Source organism: Myotis brandtii, unplaced genomic scaffold (genome assembly GCF_000412655.1).
Source record: "Myotis brandtii unplaced genomic scaffold, ASM41265v1 scaffold140, whole genome shotgun sequence".
NCBI lineage: Eukaryota > Metazoa > Chordata > Mammalia > Chiroptera > Vespertilionidae > Myotis > Myotis brandtii.
This window is the reverse complement of record NW_005355000.1, coordinates 2,634,603-2,648,414: the sequence shown is the minus strand read 5'-3', so window position 1 is coordinate 2,648,414 and position 13,812 is coordinate 2,634,603. Positions and strand designations below refer to the sequence as shown.

At 52.8% G+C, this 13,812-nt stretch overlaps 1 protein-coding gene across 1 annotated transcript in view; it reads left to right on the top strand.

Annotated features, from left to right (window-relative positions):
- Positions 1 to 13,229, top strand: part of SUCLG2 (succinate-CoA ligase, GDP-forming, beta subunit) — a gene marked incomplete at its 5' end in the record, with an annotated part of 108,376 nt that extends 95,147 nt beyond the window's left edge. Inside the window, one exon of the mRNA XM_014535237.1 lies at positions 12,483 to 13,229. Within this exon, the coding sequence (XP_014390723.1) occupies positions 12,483 to 12,598 (116 nt within the window). The remainder of the gene's footprint in view (positions 1 to 12,482) is intronic.
- Between the last annotated feature and the right edge of the window lie 583 nt (positions 13,230 to 13,812).

Below are 13,812 nucleotides of genomic sequence, written 5' to 3'. Positions count from 1 at the left end.
CGCAGCTCCTGTCTGTCCCACGGGGGCCCTGCAGTTCAGGGCGCAGCGCATGTGGACTCCTCCTGAACTTAAGCCTGGGAGATTGTCTGCAAGGAAAAAATCTTTTCTAGAAAACTCGAAAATTACCTTTCTAGAAAACAAATTAAAAATAAGAAATATCACCTAAACAAAGATATAAAGAGCAACTTAAAAAGTTATTTTAAGTATTTTAAGTACTTAAGGGTTGAGACTTAGAAAAATGAATATTTTTTACTATTCGTTAAGGACACCTGACTTGAAAGTGCACCCTGTATAGCAAGTGTGTGGTGGGGGAGCAGGACTAGCCCAGGTTGGTGCTGCTGCTTCGATTCCGTGGTAGCGGCTGGCACTTTACCCACCATCACCTTAGCTTCATCGGTGCAAATGCCAACAGAGCATCATTGTTTTTAATATGATCATTTTAGTATTACTGCTACAACAAAAGCCATGTTTCACGTCAGGAGCCGACCTCCCCTGGGTTCTGGGGACCCCACTCTGAGAACCACTGTAGCAGAGAGGCAAAAACAGGCCCTTTAATGTGAGAACTAGCAACAGGCCTGTGGACGCCATCACAGATTTCAGAGTACAGTGGCCAAGCAGCCCGGGGGTAGAGTTCTGCACATCATCCCCGGGACAGCTGGTCTCCCCACGTTCCGCGCTGGTGCGTCATTCCACAGACACGGTCCCCACGGGGGATGTGGCCCCGGTGTGTCTCCGTCCCGTGAGGGCGAGACCCCAGCACAGCCGCAGCGCTGGTCTCTGGCTCCTCCTTGTGCCCCTTCCTCCTCTCGCTCTCTTCCCCGCTCCTCCCTCTGAGACGCTGCCCCAAAAACTTCCCTCAGGACCAGGCGGACCCGATAGAAATAATGACGACAAGAGAAAAACGAAAATAGCAGAAGCGCCAGTTGGCAAAGTTTAACATGGACTTTCAAACATCTGCATGAATTAAATCTTTTTAACACGGTAAAGGCAGCAGAACTGATTCCAGTGAAAATCACTGAAGTAGTTGATCAAGGAGCTGCTGGGCATCAGTGTAAGTGTAGCTGGGAGTAAAGGGCTGGTGTCCACCTTTCTCAGGTCAGAGTGGCCAGTGACCCTCGGGTTCGACTAGTCAGCTCTGTGTCCGTAAAGGAGAACCGGTGTCCAGACTAGGGTCTGCCACTGAAAATGACTCGACGTGAGTGTGTGCCTTGGTGCGCCCTCTGTCCTGTGACCCTCCCTGCGCCTGTGCTGTCGGCAGAGGTCCGTCCTTATTAGTTTTAGGTTCTTTCCTAGAAAAGCAAGTTACCCCACTTTTATTTCCCCCCAAAGACTACAAGGAGCAGTTCTCTTTTTCACACAGTGCTTAGTATTCCAGAAGGAAATGATCTCTGACATCGAACATCTCCCTGTCGTGTGTACCTGGATAATAAACACGCTGGAACACGCTAAATACCGCATCCACGGTCACCTCCCGGACTGATCTCGATTGGCTGTGTCAGAGGTCTGCCCGCTGCCCGCACTGCTGGAAGTGTTGACATTTCTAAGTTGTTAGACAATCAGATTTGCATCTTGTGAGTCAGTGCACTTCCGAAGTATATGCCTGTAGGGTTTTAGTTGGTTAATTATATACTAAATACTGTGTGCAGGTTACTGAGCTTTGGGCATTCAGGAGGATGTACAGAAATATAAGAAATGACCTCCATTACCAGACGGCTGGGGAAATAAAAGAGAAAGAAAGAAGATGTAACAATACAAGATAATATATGTACAGTGCTAACAAGTGTTGGTCCTACCAGAACCTGCTTCTGTGTCAGGGCTTCCCAGAGAGCCAGCCGCCAGCAAGGCTTCTGGAACCTTCAGAAATATTATGGCCACACAGTGTCCCCGGGGACGGGGACTTGCAGGTGATGAATCAAGATGAGCTCAGACAGCAGACTGCCCCAAAGCTTTGTGGGCTAAAGCGCCCCTGGTGACCATGACCCTGCTCTCTCAGCATCGGGGCCTGTCCTGTAATAGGCACCTGGGACCTTTATCAAAGGTGGGGAGCAGGAGAGCTTTCGACACTCCCGGATCCCAGCTGTTTCTTTCCGCCTCCTGTGGGAGTAGCATCTTGTTGATAAATGTCCTCAGCAAGGTCGTGCCAAGGACACTCACTTGTGTGATTTCGGGAAACCAGCAGCCCCACACCAAGGTTAGCATTGTCCCAAACTTGTATTGCCCTACATACTAAACCAGGGAAAGATGAAGGATTGTGCCCCAGCTCTACTCCCAGCACTAATATTAACAAAATGCAGAAATCGGAGGTGGCATTATCCATAAAGGGAACAAAACAGAAACCAAGCAAGTGCTCGCTCTGCGAAGGGAGTGCAGGCTATGTTACGTGCGTCCCTCCAGCGAGTGCTACTGTCGGCCCACTTCCATTGGCATCCCCCTCTTTACGCCTCCTGGGTATTGACCACTGTAACTATGGTGCATTTAGAGATGTAAATTAGCAAAGAGATATTATAAAAGGAGAACTTCCAAGTTGAATGTGGAAATAAGTGTGATGTGAATCATGGAAAGAAAGGAGGAGGGAACTTAGAGGATCAGAAGACAGCACATCTGTTCCGTACGCGGGAGTTGGCACGGGGATCCTAACGGTGACAGACAAGCCCAGGACCTGGCCGGTCGCGCTCTCCTGGGGAGCAGTGACTTTGCAGCAACACATTGTGGCTCCAAGAACAGAGTGGGAACATGCAGTTAGTAGCCAGAGTGCGTGACATTGGCACGTAGAACCCAGGCAGGACTGTCACATGGAAGTAAAAGTGGATATAAAAGCAAGGCAGAGTGGGGAGAAGGGGAACGGGAGGGGGGAGCTAGGGTTCACCATCTAATGACCAGGAGGAGGATGGCATCCTTGGTGCACTTGGGAAAGTGAGCGTGGGAATTAGAGAGAATGGGAGAGTCTTATGTGCAGGGTGGGGAACCTTTTCTCTGCCAAGGACCGTTTGGATATTTATAACATTATTCAAGGGCCACACAAAATTATCAACTTAAAAATTAGCCTGCTATATTTGGTCAAACATTTAATTAACTCATCCCTAATACCTTGGCAGGCCCAGACCAAATGGTTTTGAGGGCCGAATATGGCCCTCGGGCTGGATGTTCCCCACCCCTGCTTCAGAGCAGAGCCACCCTTCTTCTGAGAGGAAGCTCTGCTATCAGATGGAAGGCATGTGGAGGCGGGATGTGGGAGTGTGGGGGTGAGCCACAGGGAGGTGCGAGCAAATGCACGCCACCCTCACCGAGGGCCCCAGCAAGGCACCCTCAGGCCCGGCTGCGTTGGACATTGTTCCCCAGCAGCACAGCCCAGGTAACGTAAGAAACCAGCCAAAACCAAAAATCTGCTGCAGAAGGTCTGGTCTCAGCCCTCCAACGGGAACCGCTGGTAACTACAGGGATCTCTGAGGTGTTTCTCTTACGTTCAGTCTAAGTTTTTCATTTGCTTTCTTCTGGGTTGGAACATAAATTCTGCTCCTCCCACAAATCTCCCTGAGTTTAGCTCCATTTTACCCAGCCTTACACTATGATTTTTCTAAACAGAGCAAGTCATCCTTGCCTCTGGTGACCGAGGCAGACGAAGGGGCCAGAACATGCTGGACGATTCCAGGGGTAATTTCCAGTTAACTTGACACAGCACTGTGCTTCCTGTCTTAGCCGATGTGTTTCTCGGGATCTTTATCCATATTAATACGTATCAAAAATGGTCACATTTCCAGAACATACACCCTTGTCTAGCCAGTGAAAGTGAGGTGAGAAAGGGGTGTCCATCACCCCGACATCTTAAAGCCAAATGACACGTAAAGGAAACCAAGTGTGCCAGAAAATGTTCACCGGAGTCTGAATTACAATAATAAATAATTGCTGCTAACAGCCATTAGCTGCTGCCTACGTTTCGGATCCTCTGACACATGGCTGTGTAGTCCGAACAAGTAGGAGACTTTTCCTAACCAGGATAACAGACATGTCAGCAGCCGGTACTAGTTGCATTAGTAGTATCTCTTTCTTATGAATGAACACGGCGGCCTCTCTGCTTGCTCGGTGGCCATTTGGAAGCTCTGGCCTCCTGCCCGGAGCCACCAGTCTGTGGCTCGCATTTGAGAGCCTCTGGTGCCCTCACAGCGTATGAGTGTCCCAGTGAGAAGCTCTGATCAGTCAGGTCAGCTGGAGTTGGTGGGGTTTCGTGGACAAATCTTTGTTCTCAGCTGAATAGTAAGCATCGCTGTTGAGCAGCAGGTAAGGAGACGACTCTCTCCCCTTTGAAACGGCCACTTAATAATGACAGGTGTCACTGGCCGTATCGGAATAGGGCTGACCAGCTCGGCACAGGATTGCTTTTCTTTAAAAGACTCCTGGTCAGTTGAACAACCACATTCTGTGGGGAGCTTGTTAGCTTTTGTCGACCGTGGTTTCTGTTATGAATGAAGAGCGCGTTGTCTGGAATGAGCTTTTCTTTGCTTATTGCAGTGTATACACACGCAGCACAGAAGTTACATGGGCGGTTAATTCAGGCCGACCCATGATACTCCTGAGAAACGCACGGCATTACTCGATAGCCTTGTGTAGCCAACGTGGGGACATGCCCCACCTCCCCGGTGCAGCCCTGTTGCAGCTGTGGTTGGGAACGTGGCCCCAGGAGGGGTCGGATGTTCTGTGCCAATGTGCATCCTCAGTCCTCCTTCGGCTCCCATTTCTTGCACGCCCACCTCTCACCTTGCTTTCTGCCCGCTGGTGCCCACGTACCTCTCTTCATCCCCTCCCTCCATCACTGTCCCCGTGCATGTGCCTTGCTGGCGTTCCGAAGCTGTCACCTCCCCTCCCTGTAAGTGTTAGTCATCATCACCAGGTTAAACCAAATGAGATGTTGGACACAGTCTTGCTCTGTCACGAAGCCTTAAACCCGCAGCCGCCGCAGTCTGTCACCGAGTCGCTTTGCAGTGTTCCACCAGAGCTTCATTCGCAGGCACTGTGGTTTGAATTCCAGGTACTTCTCATGTATCACAAAATATTATTCTTCTGATTTGTTCCAAGAATTTTAAAATGTTAAAACGATTTTGAGCTCAGCATGGTCAGAAAGAGGCCACACCTCGCTATGCCCACCAGGCCCTTGCTTTCCAGGCCTGACGGGGAACCCTGACCTGGGAGCCCCAATGTGTGGGCCCTGACCTGGGGGCCCCAACTTTGGGGCCCCAACCTGGGGGCCCTGACCTGCCTCGGGTAACTAACTGGTTGTTTGACCTGAGCCAGTCGTCAACATCAGTGGCCTCAGTTCCCTCCAGTAAAAATAAGCAGCTTGGCTTACAGTCTCCCTGGGCCGACTGCCATGCGGGGCCAGGGGGGAGGCGGGGGGCGTGGTTCCATGTGCCTTTGCAGTCAGCAGGCCTGGAGCTGGGCCTGGCTCGGCCTCTGACTTTCGGGGGTAGTGAGCAAATTCCCAGGCCTCCCAGTACCTGGGTTGCCTCATCGGTAACCAGGGCATAAAAGGACATCACTTTGGGGTTGTGAGCCCCTTAACTCATGTAACCACCGAGCATTCATTGTTCCTCACATACACTCAGTGCTGCCTATTGTATTTTCTAAAAGAACCTGCATTCCTGTTGATAATACTTTAAAAAGAGAGCTTCTACACTCTGCCGTGGTTTTCCTCACAGCCCTGAGATAAAAAGCCCAGGAAGTTGGGGGGAGGAGGGTGTGCACCCTTTGAACCAAACCCTGTAATGTGTGTCCTCCCTTGTAATGAAGGCAAAGAACAAACTTGATCAATTAACCTTGCATCTCTGTGTGGCTCTCTCACTCCACCCAGTGGCAGGAAGTCTGTGGCCAAACAGGCAGAAGAGGGAGAATTTTAAGACTGTAATAATTATTATTCTTTTGTAGAATGTCCTTTACCAGTAGAGCGAGTTTTCATTTTTAAATCGTTCCCCTTTGTTCTCTGCGTTGCCTCTTTTCAGGCACGAGGTGGGCAGATCCTAGGCGCCCGCAGTGCGGCCAGCGGGCATGGGAGGGCCTTCTGGTTAGGTGGTGATTCAGGTGTTGCTCCAAGGGAGATGTGGCCAGGGCTGGGGCGGGGGACAGGAGCAGGGGCAAGAGCCAAGGCAGGGGACAGGGGCAGGAGCTGGGGCAGGGGCAGGAGCTGGGGCTAGGGCAGGGGCAGGGGCAGGGGCAGGAGCTGGGGCAGGAACCTAGGCAGGGGCAAGCCCTGGCAGCTGCAGATGGGATTTGGCAAGCTCCCATTTTTCCTCATCTCTCTATTTGACTCTGTCCCTGTCTCTTTTCTGTGCCTGACCCTCTCTGGGTTATTCCTCATGTGTCTCTGGCATATCTCTCTCTCTCTCTCTCTCTCTCTCTCTCTCTCTCCTCTTTCTTTTTCTTCTTCTACCCCTCCCCCTGCCACTCCCCCTTATTCTCCTGTCTAAATCTCTGGTTTCCTTCTTTTATCCTTTCTGTCTCTAATCTTTCTTTTTTGTCTCTCTCCCTATGTATCTCTCATCTGTCCGTCTTTCTATCTGTGCGTCTCGTGTCTGTCATTTTTGGACTCCGCCTTGCCCTCTGCCCCGGGCTGTTTCTCTCCCCCTGTGTCTGTCTGGGGCCTGTTTGTAAGCATCGCCCCCACCCCACCCCACGCCCCCTGTGGACCCTCCTCTGACCAGGGCCCTGCACACGCTCCAAGCCCATCCAGGCCCAAGCTTCCATCTCAGCATGAGGACTCCTCCCACCGGCTTAGCTCTGGGCGTGCTCAGTGTATGCTGAATAATTAAGGCTGTAATTAAAGTGTAAGTGCAAGTATAATTAAAATTCACTTTAGTGGATCCTGAAATTATGAAGCAATTAGGTATTGGATGTGGCCCGGCAGGAGCAGCTGGAGGAGAGCTGCTCCCATCCTCCCTGGCCCGGCCCTGCCCCCCGCGCTGACCCAGAGCAGCGCCCCACTTGCCTGGGGCTGGAGGAGCTGCTGGGCAAAGGGCTGGCGGCAGCGGGAAGCACTCATGAAGGGCAGGGGACTCAGCCAGCTGCTGCTCCGCCCTTCCTAGCTACGGGCCCCACAGAAGCCCTGGAGAACCCCGGGAAGCGGGGGAGTGTTAGGCCGTATTGCAGGCCTAACAAAACGGTTATCTGAGGATGTTGGGGCAGCAAGGCGATCAGAAGCATGTCTCTTCCCGTCCCCCCCTCAGCACGCTTTGAATGTGTGAGCCAGCGTGGTGTCTGGTCCATCAGCAGGTCCCTCCTGGGTAGCAGGCGCCCCGGACATCCTGGGCCGTGTGTCTAGCCCAGTGGTCCGCAAACTGCGGCTCGCGAGCCACATGCGGCTCTTTGGCCCCTTGAGTGTGGCTCTTCCTAAGCCTTAAGAGTACCCTAATCGCCGAAACTGGTTTGGCTCAGTGGATAGAGCATCGGCCTGCGGACTGAAAGGTCCCAGGTTCGATTCCGGTCAAGGGCATGTACCTGGGTTGCGGGCACATCCCCAGTGGGAGATGTGCAGGAGGCAGCTGGTCGATGTTTCTCTCTCATCGATGTTTCTAACTCTCTATCTCTCTCCCTTCCTCTCTGTAAAAAATCAATAAAATATATTTAAAAAAAACAAAGAGTACCCTAATTAAGTTAAAAAAAATGTACCTCCCTATATAGTTTAAGTTTAAAAAATTTGGCTCTCAAAAGAAATTTCAATCGTTGTACTGTTGATATTTGGCTCTGCTGACTAATGAGTTTGCCGACCACTGGTCTAGCCAATCGCCAGCCCGGGAAGCTCATGTTCAGTGGGGACGAGATGTCAGGAAGTGGACCCAGGGTGCTGGGATCTGACTCACAGGCACCTGGGAGCTCGTTTTATAATCCTTTGCTCTGGCTGGCAGTCTGGAGGTGGTAAAAAGAAGGCATCCCAAAGAAATGCCATTTAAAGGGAGATCTCATGACCAGATGGGCATCGGCCGGGCAGAGAGGGAAGCAGAGCTCGGGTGGGAGGCCAAGGCCCGGACTGTCTGCCAGGTCCCGGGTCCCAGGCCACGCATTTCCCCTTGGAAACGCCTGGTGTCCGTCGGGTGCTGAGAGGATATTAGTTAGGCTAGTTGGTTTCAAGGAAGAGCAGCCCATTTGCCTTGGGGAAGGGGGGTCAAGAGTTCATTTCACCCCTACACGTACAAGGGAGCCCCGGTGATGCTGATGAACAGTTCTCATGGGCGGGAGCCACAGGGAAGCTGGCCCCAAGCAAGAGAAGGGCCGGGCTCAGGCGCCCTGGTCTGGGACTCACAGCTCTGCAGCGGCTCCGCGTGCTCCTGCCTGCTCACCTGCGACAGAGGCCTGTCCCTGCCACCACGTCTGTCACGCATGCTGCCCGTCCCCTTCTCAGGAGAGCGAATCTGTGCACAGCGAACAGCCCCCGTCAGTATCGGACTGTCCTTGATCAGGTGCAATCAGTGTCCTGGGAACAATTGATTCTGCCCAGAAAACACCGGGTCCTCCCCCAGCGGGCGGGGTGGAGTAGTTCGGCCAGATGGGAGCTGGAAAGAGCAGCATCCTAATTGTGCCTGGTCTTTGCCCCTGAGTGACGTGTAGCGTCATTGAGATTCAAGTGGTCTCACGCAGGGAATAGTGCTGCACAGTTAAACCCCACGCCGGAGGCCCAGGAGTGAACATGGAGAGGGAGGAGCGAAGGGCTGAGACTGAGCCCTGCAGCCAGGAAGCCTGAGTCGCGGCCGAAAGGACTGACTTATGAACACCTGCCTCAAGGTCAACGCAGAGAGCACATAGAGGCACGTGAAGGACTTTGTACACCACAGAAACGTAGATATCTTACTATTGCCAACATTCTTAGGACATGTTTGCAAAGTCATAGGAGTTATTCAGGATGCAGAACAGACATTTCAAGCATTAGCTCCAGAAATCCTGTAAAGCAGTGAGAGGGAACCGAATGCTCGTCCCAGGGCCTCCTGGCTACACCAGCCATGCCCGCTGGGCAGGAGCCGGGAACCTGCTCTCGCCTCAGTCCTCTCATCTGTAAGGGAGGAGAGTAACAGCCACCTCAGGGCGCCACTGAGGAGCAAGTGAGCGGATATGCTTAGAGCCCTGGGCCATCGCTGCTTTGACTGGTTACCACCACCACTGGCCGCTGTCCCTGTATCGGGGCAGGTCCACACAGCGTGACTGGCCCCCGGGTGGCAGGCCTGGTAAGGCTGTGGGCGCAGGGGGCGCACCCCACAAGAGGCAGGCAGGACCCCGCCCTGGGGTCAGGCAGAGGAGCCTGCCTCCTGGGGGTCACGTGTTGAGATTGGAGGGTGCTCTGAAGAAAAAGGGAAGAAGGAGAAGAGCCTTTTGTACCTGAACTTAGGTTTCTTCCTGGCAGATTGGAGGACAGTTGGGGGAGGAATTCTAGTCCGTGTCTGTGTTGAAGGAGATAAAAACGTACACAGTTACTTGGTCCAGAGACTGATTGGCCCCGATCCAGCCTGGCTCTTCCTGCCCCCTGAGCACTGCACGAGAGGCCCCGCCGAGCAGTGCGGGGATTCCCGCCCCGTCCACCACCCGTCCGAGCCTCTGCCCTCCCCGCCAGCCTCCGGGACACTGGTCAGACTCCACCAAGTGGACCAGATGCGCACGAGGCTGTGCTAATGAGCTGAGATCTTTCAGGCGCTTCACTTAAGTCACAACTTGCCCTGACATTTAGCAACTTCGCACGCGGAACACGGATGAGCTCCGTTTCTGCGGGGGGGAATCGGGTGGGCTCGGCCGGGTCCTGAGGTCAGGGTCGCTCACCGCTGAGGTCTAGTCCAGGCTTGACTGGGCAGGGCCACTCCCAAGTCACTCACATGTTGCGGGGGGACCGGAGGCCACAGGTCTTCCCTGGCTGCTGGCGGAGTTGCTCTCGGTTCCTCGCCTCCCAGAGGCCCCTGGCAGCTTCCCCCCTCAGGGAACAATCCAGGAGCCGAGGGAGCAGACAGACTCGTGGGCTTTGTCACGGAGTCTCCGAGGCATGCCATCGCCTGCTGCGCCTTATTGAGCACCAGCAGGTGGGTCCAGCCCAGCGTCGCGGGGCGTGAGCGCCCGGAGCCATTGGTCCCCTTGGCACTGCCGTCCATTTACAAAGTAACCTCTGTAAAGTGATGCAGCTTCTGCAGCAGAGACGCTGACATGTCCGACTCACACGGCTCTTCCTCATCCACTCGAGGCCTCAGGGTGGGAGGGTGCCCTGCTCTGACCCAGTGGCCCGCTGCGGCCTCGCTGCCGCCTTGCAGGACGGCCTGGCCAAAGGGTGCAGGGCCACATGCAGGTGTTATGGGTGTGTGTTTTGTATCCCTTGCCCTCCAGTGGCCAGAACTCAGTCACGTGACTCAGGCCAGGGGCCTGGCGCCACTCCCTGGTGGGCAGCCACCCCCCAGCCTCTGCTCCTACTGGATGGGGAGCAGGAGCCGCTGGGCGCTGGCCTGGCCACCGACACTGCCCTTTGCAAAGCGCTGTCACAGGTGTGAGCTCTGCCTGTCCTCGGCCTGTGCTCCCAGCAGTCTCACCTCGTACAGGAGACAGCATCTCTCTGGAACAGTTAGGACAGTGTGCTGAGAGATAACAGGCTCCCGCCCATCACTGCCGCCGCCCCTGTGTGACCACAAACACTCTCCCTCCTCTCTGCCTCAGTTTCCTCATCTTGTAACGGGGCAGTAGCACCTGTTCAGGGTCGTCGGAAAGAACGCATCTAAGTCACAGTAAACCTGGCTTATGTACGTGCTTAATGACTATTCGCTGTAAGGAAGATGATCATAATGTTATGTCTGGAGACAAAGAAGTTGCCGCTCAAAGTAGTTAAATGATTTACCCAGAACTGTACAACTCACGCACCACAGGGGCCGGGGAGAGGCAGGTTTCAGCTAATGGCTTCCTACCTTTGGGGTTGTTGCTTCGCAGAGAGCACATTCGTCCGATTCCCGTGTCAAGCAGCGGCCAGTGAGCATTGAGCCAGAGACCCAGTGCCCTTCCCCTGGGCTTCCGTGGGCCCGGAGCCCCGAGAATCCACATGACATCACCTTTCACTCCTGCCGCTCTCTAACTCGCCTTTGCCTCCGCATGGAACGCTGCCCCGGCTCCTTTCTACGTGCTCCTGGGCCGTCCCAGGCCTGGGCTCCAAGGTCTTTATTTATAAACTAGAGGCCCTTTGCAGGAGGATTCCTGCAAGAATAGGGCTTCGCTCCCGTCTCTGCGGCTCTTACCCCGCCCATCTCTGCCACTTCTCTCCCAACCATCTCCGCTACCTCGGCTCCGTTGCTTGGCTTCCTTCTACGTTGTCTTCAGTCTTCGCTCCCAGCCAGTATATGCAAATTAGCCGCCATCTTTGTTGGCAGTTAATTTGCTTATCTCGCTGATTAGCCAATGGGAAGCATAGCGAAGGTATGGTCAATTACCATGTTTGTCTATTATTAGATAGGATAGGCTGCCTGGCCAACTAGGTAAAAGCACAGGAAGTGACATCAGATGAGATATTTCATTAGACTTACATTTCATCACATTTCTCCCAGGGGCTGCTCACCCTGAAAGGACAGAAAAGCATTTCACATGTTAAGTAGTCAGTCCCAGCAAACCTTAGGGGGTGGGGGCCAGCAAGTGCTGCAGACCCACCAGGACGGCCTGGCGCGCTCCTTGCCGGGCCTCCCCCTGTTACATAGAATGAGGGGAAGAAGAATGGAGCATGTTGAACACTGTCATTGTCCCACAGCAGTGGTTCGTGGCCACAGGTGGGCAGATTGTCTGAACTGCAGGTCTCAGATTAGGCCACGCTCAGACCTTCCTTTCAAGACATTAGGACCCCACTTCGGTGCGTCTACCTGGCTGGTTACCAGTGATTGCAGCTTTCATCAGTGAAAAGTGTCTCTCTCGGAAGTCCTCTGTTTCGCCTTCTTTTCCAGCTGGACCACTCTTGATACAGATCTCCTCCGTGGCCTCTCCATCCGGGACACGGACTAGACCTGTGTCACCACCTCCTGGCGCACAGGGTTCAGATCAATAGTCATGCGCCCTCCGTGTGGCTGCCGGTGTCCCTGCCACCCGCACCTGGGCTTCCTTCTCTTGCTCATTTTTTACACAAAGCTTTTTCTTTGGATCCCATGTTCAGACTGTTCAGTCAAGGGATAAATCCATTTCAGATTTTCCTTTTTCAAACTCGTTGGACAAGTGGTTGTTAATCTTTCTTTTTTCACAATCTTCTAAGAACCTCATTATTTTCATTTTCTAAATGCCAGAGAAAATATAGGCAGTATCCTTTAATGCCAGACAGTTAGGTGGAAAGCGGGGAAAATAAATTTGTCATTTGGATTTATTTAAGTAGCCAGATCTGCATCGTAAAAAGCTGAAAGGGAGTCGTAATTGGGTTGCGTTGGTGAGACGGGGCATCGGGTCATGTTAGGTTTGACTCTGGGGGAACCCCCAGTGCCATGGCAGTGACTGTTGCCCCTGCCCCCTCCCAGGAACCAACGTCCACGAGGCCCAGCGCATCCTCGGCAGCAGCGGGCTCCCCATCACTTCGGCCGTCGACCTGGAGGACGCAGCCAAGAAGGCCGTGGCCAGCGTGGCTAAGAAGTGAGCCTTTGCCCTGATCCCCCAGAGGAAGAAGTCCATTCTGCCATAGAAAGGGATGGTTCTCTCCTCACTGAAGGAAATGGTTATCTCTTTGGGGGAAACACGGGAAGGGGAGAAGCAAGACCATTTGCGAAAAACCTTAATTCTGTATCTTCTTGAACCAGATATCTAGACAGACTAATCTGCTTTCACTTATGTCTTTATTAAATTAACGCCCTGTGTTCTCACACTTTTCTGTCACCGTGAGCCTACTCAGTAGACCCTGTGTGGCCGACACTGGGGAGCGTCTGATGGCAGTTTGGGTGACATTTAATCCTGAACAATAAAAAATCACAGGCCGTGCAAACTCAGGCAAGACTACCTTAACAGATTAACTCTCTAACAGGTGCAGCGAAGACAGTCAACCAAATAGCTGTTACACTGTCACAGCTTTTCCACATTCCTGATTCCAGCACATGCTGGGAAAACCCATGAATATTCCAAAATATATTTTACAATGGAAGGTCCACACTTCACATGATATTCCATATATTCTTACCTTTGCCTTAATGCTGAGTATACTCCTTACCTCACTCGAAATAAAGCCAGAAGCCTTACTTGTGATTTTTTAGTAGATTTTATTTAATGTGAAAACTGAAGAGATCTGATTCTTATGGAAATCTCTGTAATGTTATCGTGAATGTCAATACCTTCCCCCCCTGCCCTTTTTGGCCCCCCAGAATCTACCAACTGGGAGCACGTAATTAAGAGAATATGGTTTCTCCTATAGTGCCCATTGATAGGGGAGAGCGAATTAGGTTTACGATGATATTTTGCTAAATCTTTATTTGTACACAAATTTAAATAAAATCCTGTTTTGTAAACTCTAAGATCTGTGTATTTCTCATTTTTGTCAATATTATTCCTTAAACACTTTTCTCCAAAAATTAGGAAATTTGGGTTATATATTATACTAGAGGCCCGGTGCACAAAAATTTGTGCACTCGGGAAGGAAGGGGGGGTCCCTCAGCCCGCCCTGTGCTCTCTCACAGTCTGGGACCCCTCGGGAGATAACGACCTGCTGGCTTAGGCCTGCTCCTGGGTGGCAGAGGGCAGGCCCAATTCCTAGGTGCAGCCCCTGGTCGGGCTCAGAGCAGGGCTGATTGGGGAGTTGGGGCGCCGCCCCCTGTCATGCACAGAGCAGGGCCCATCAGGGGGTTGGGGAGCTCCCCCCTGTCA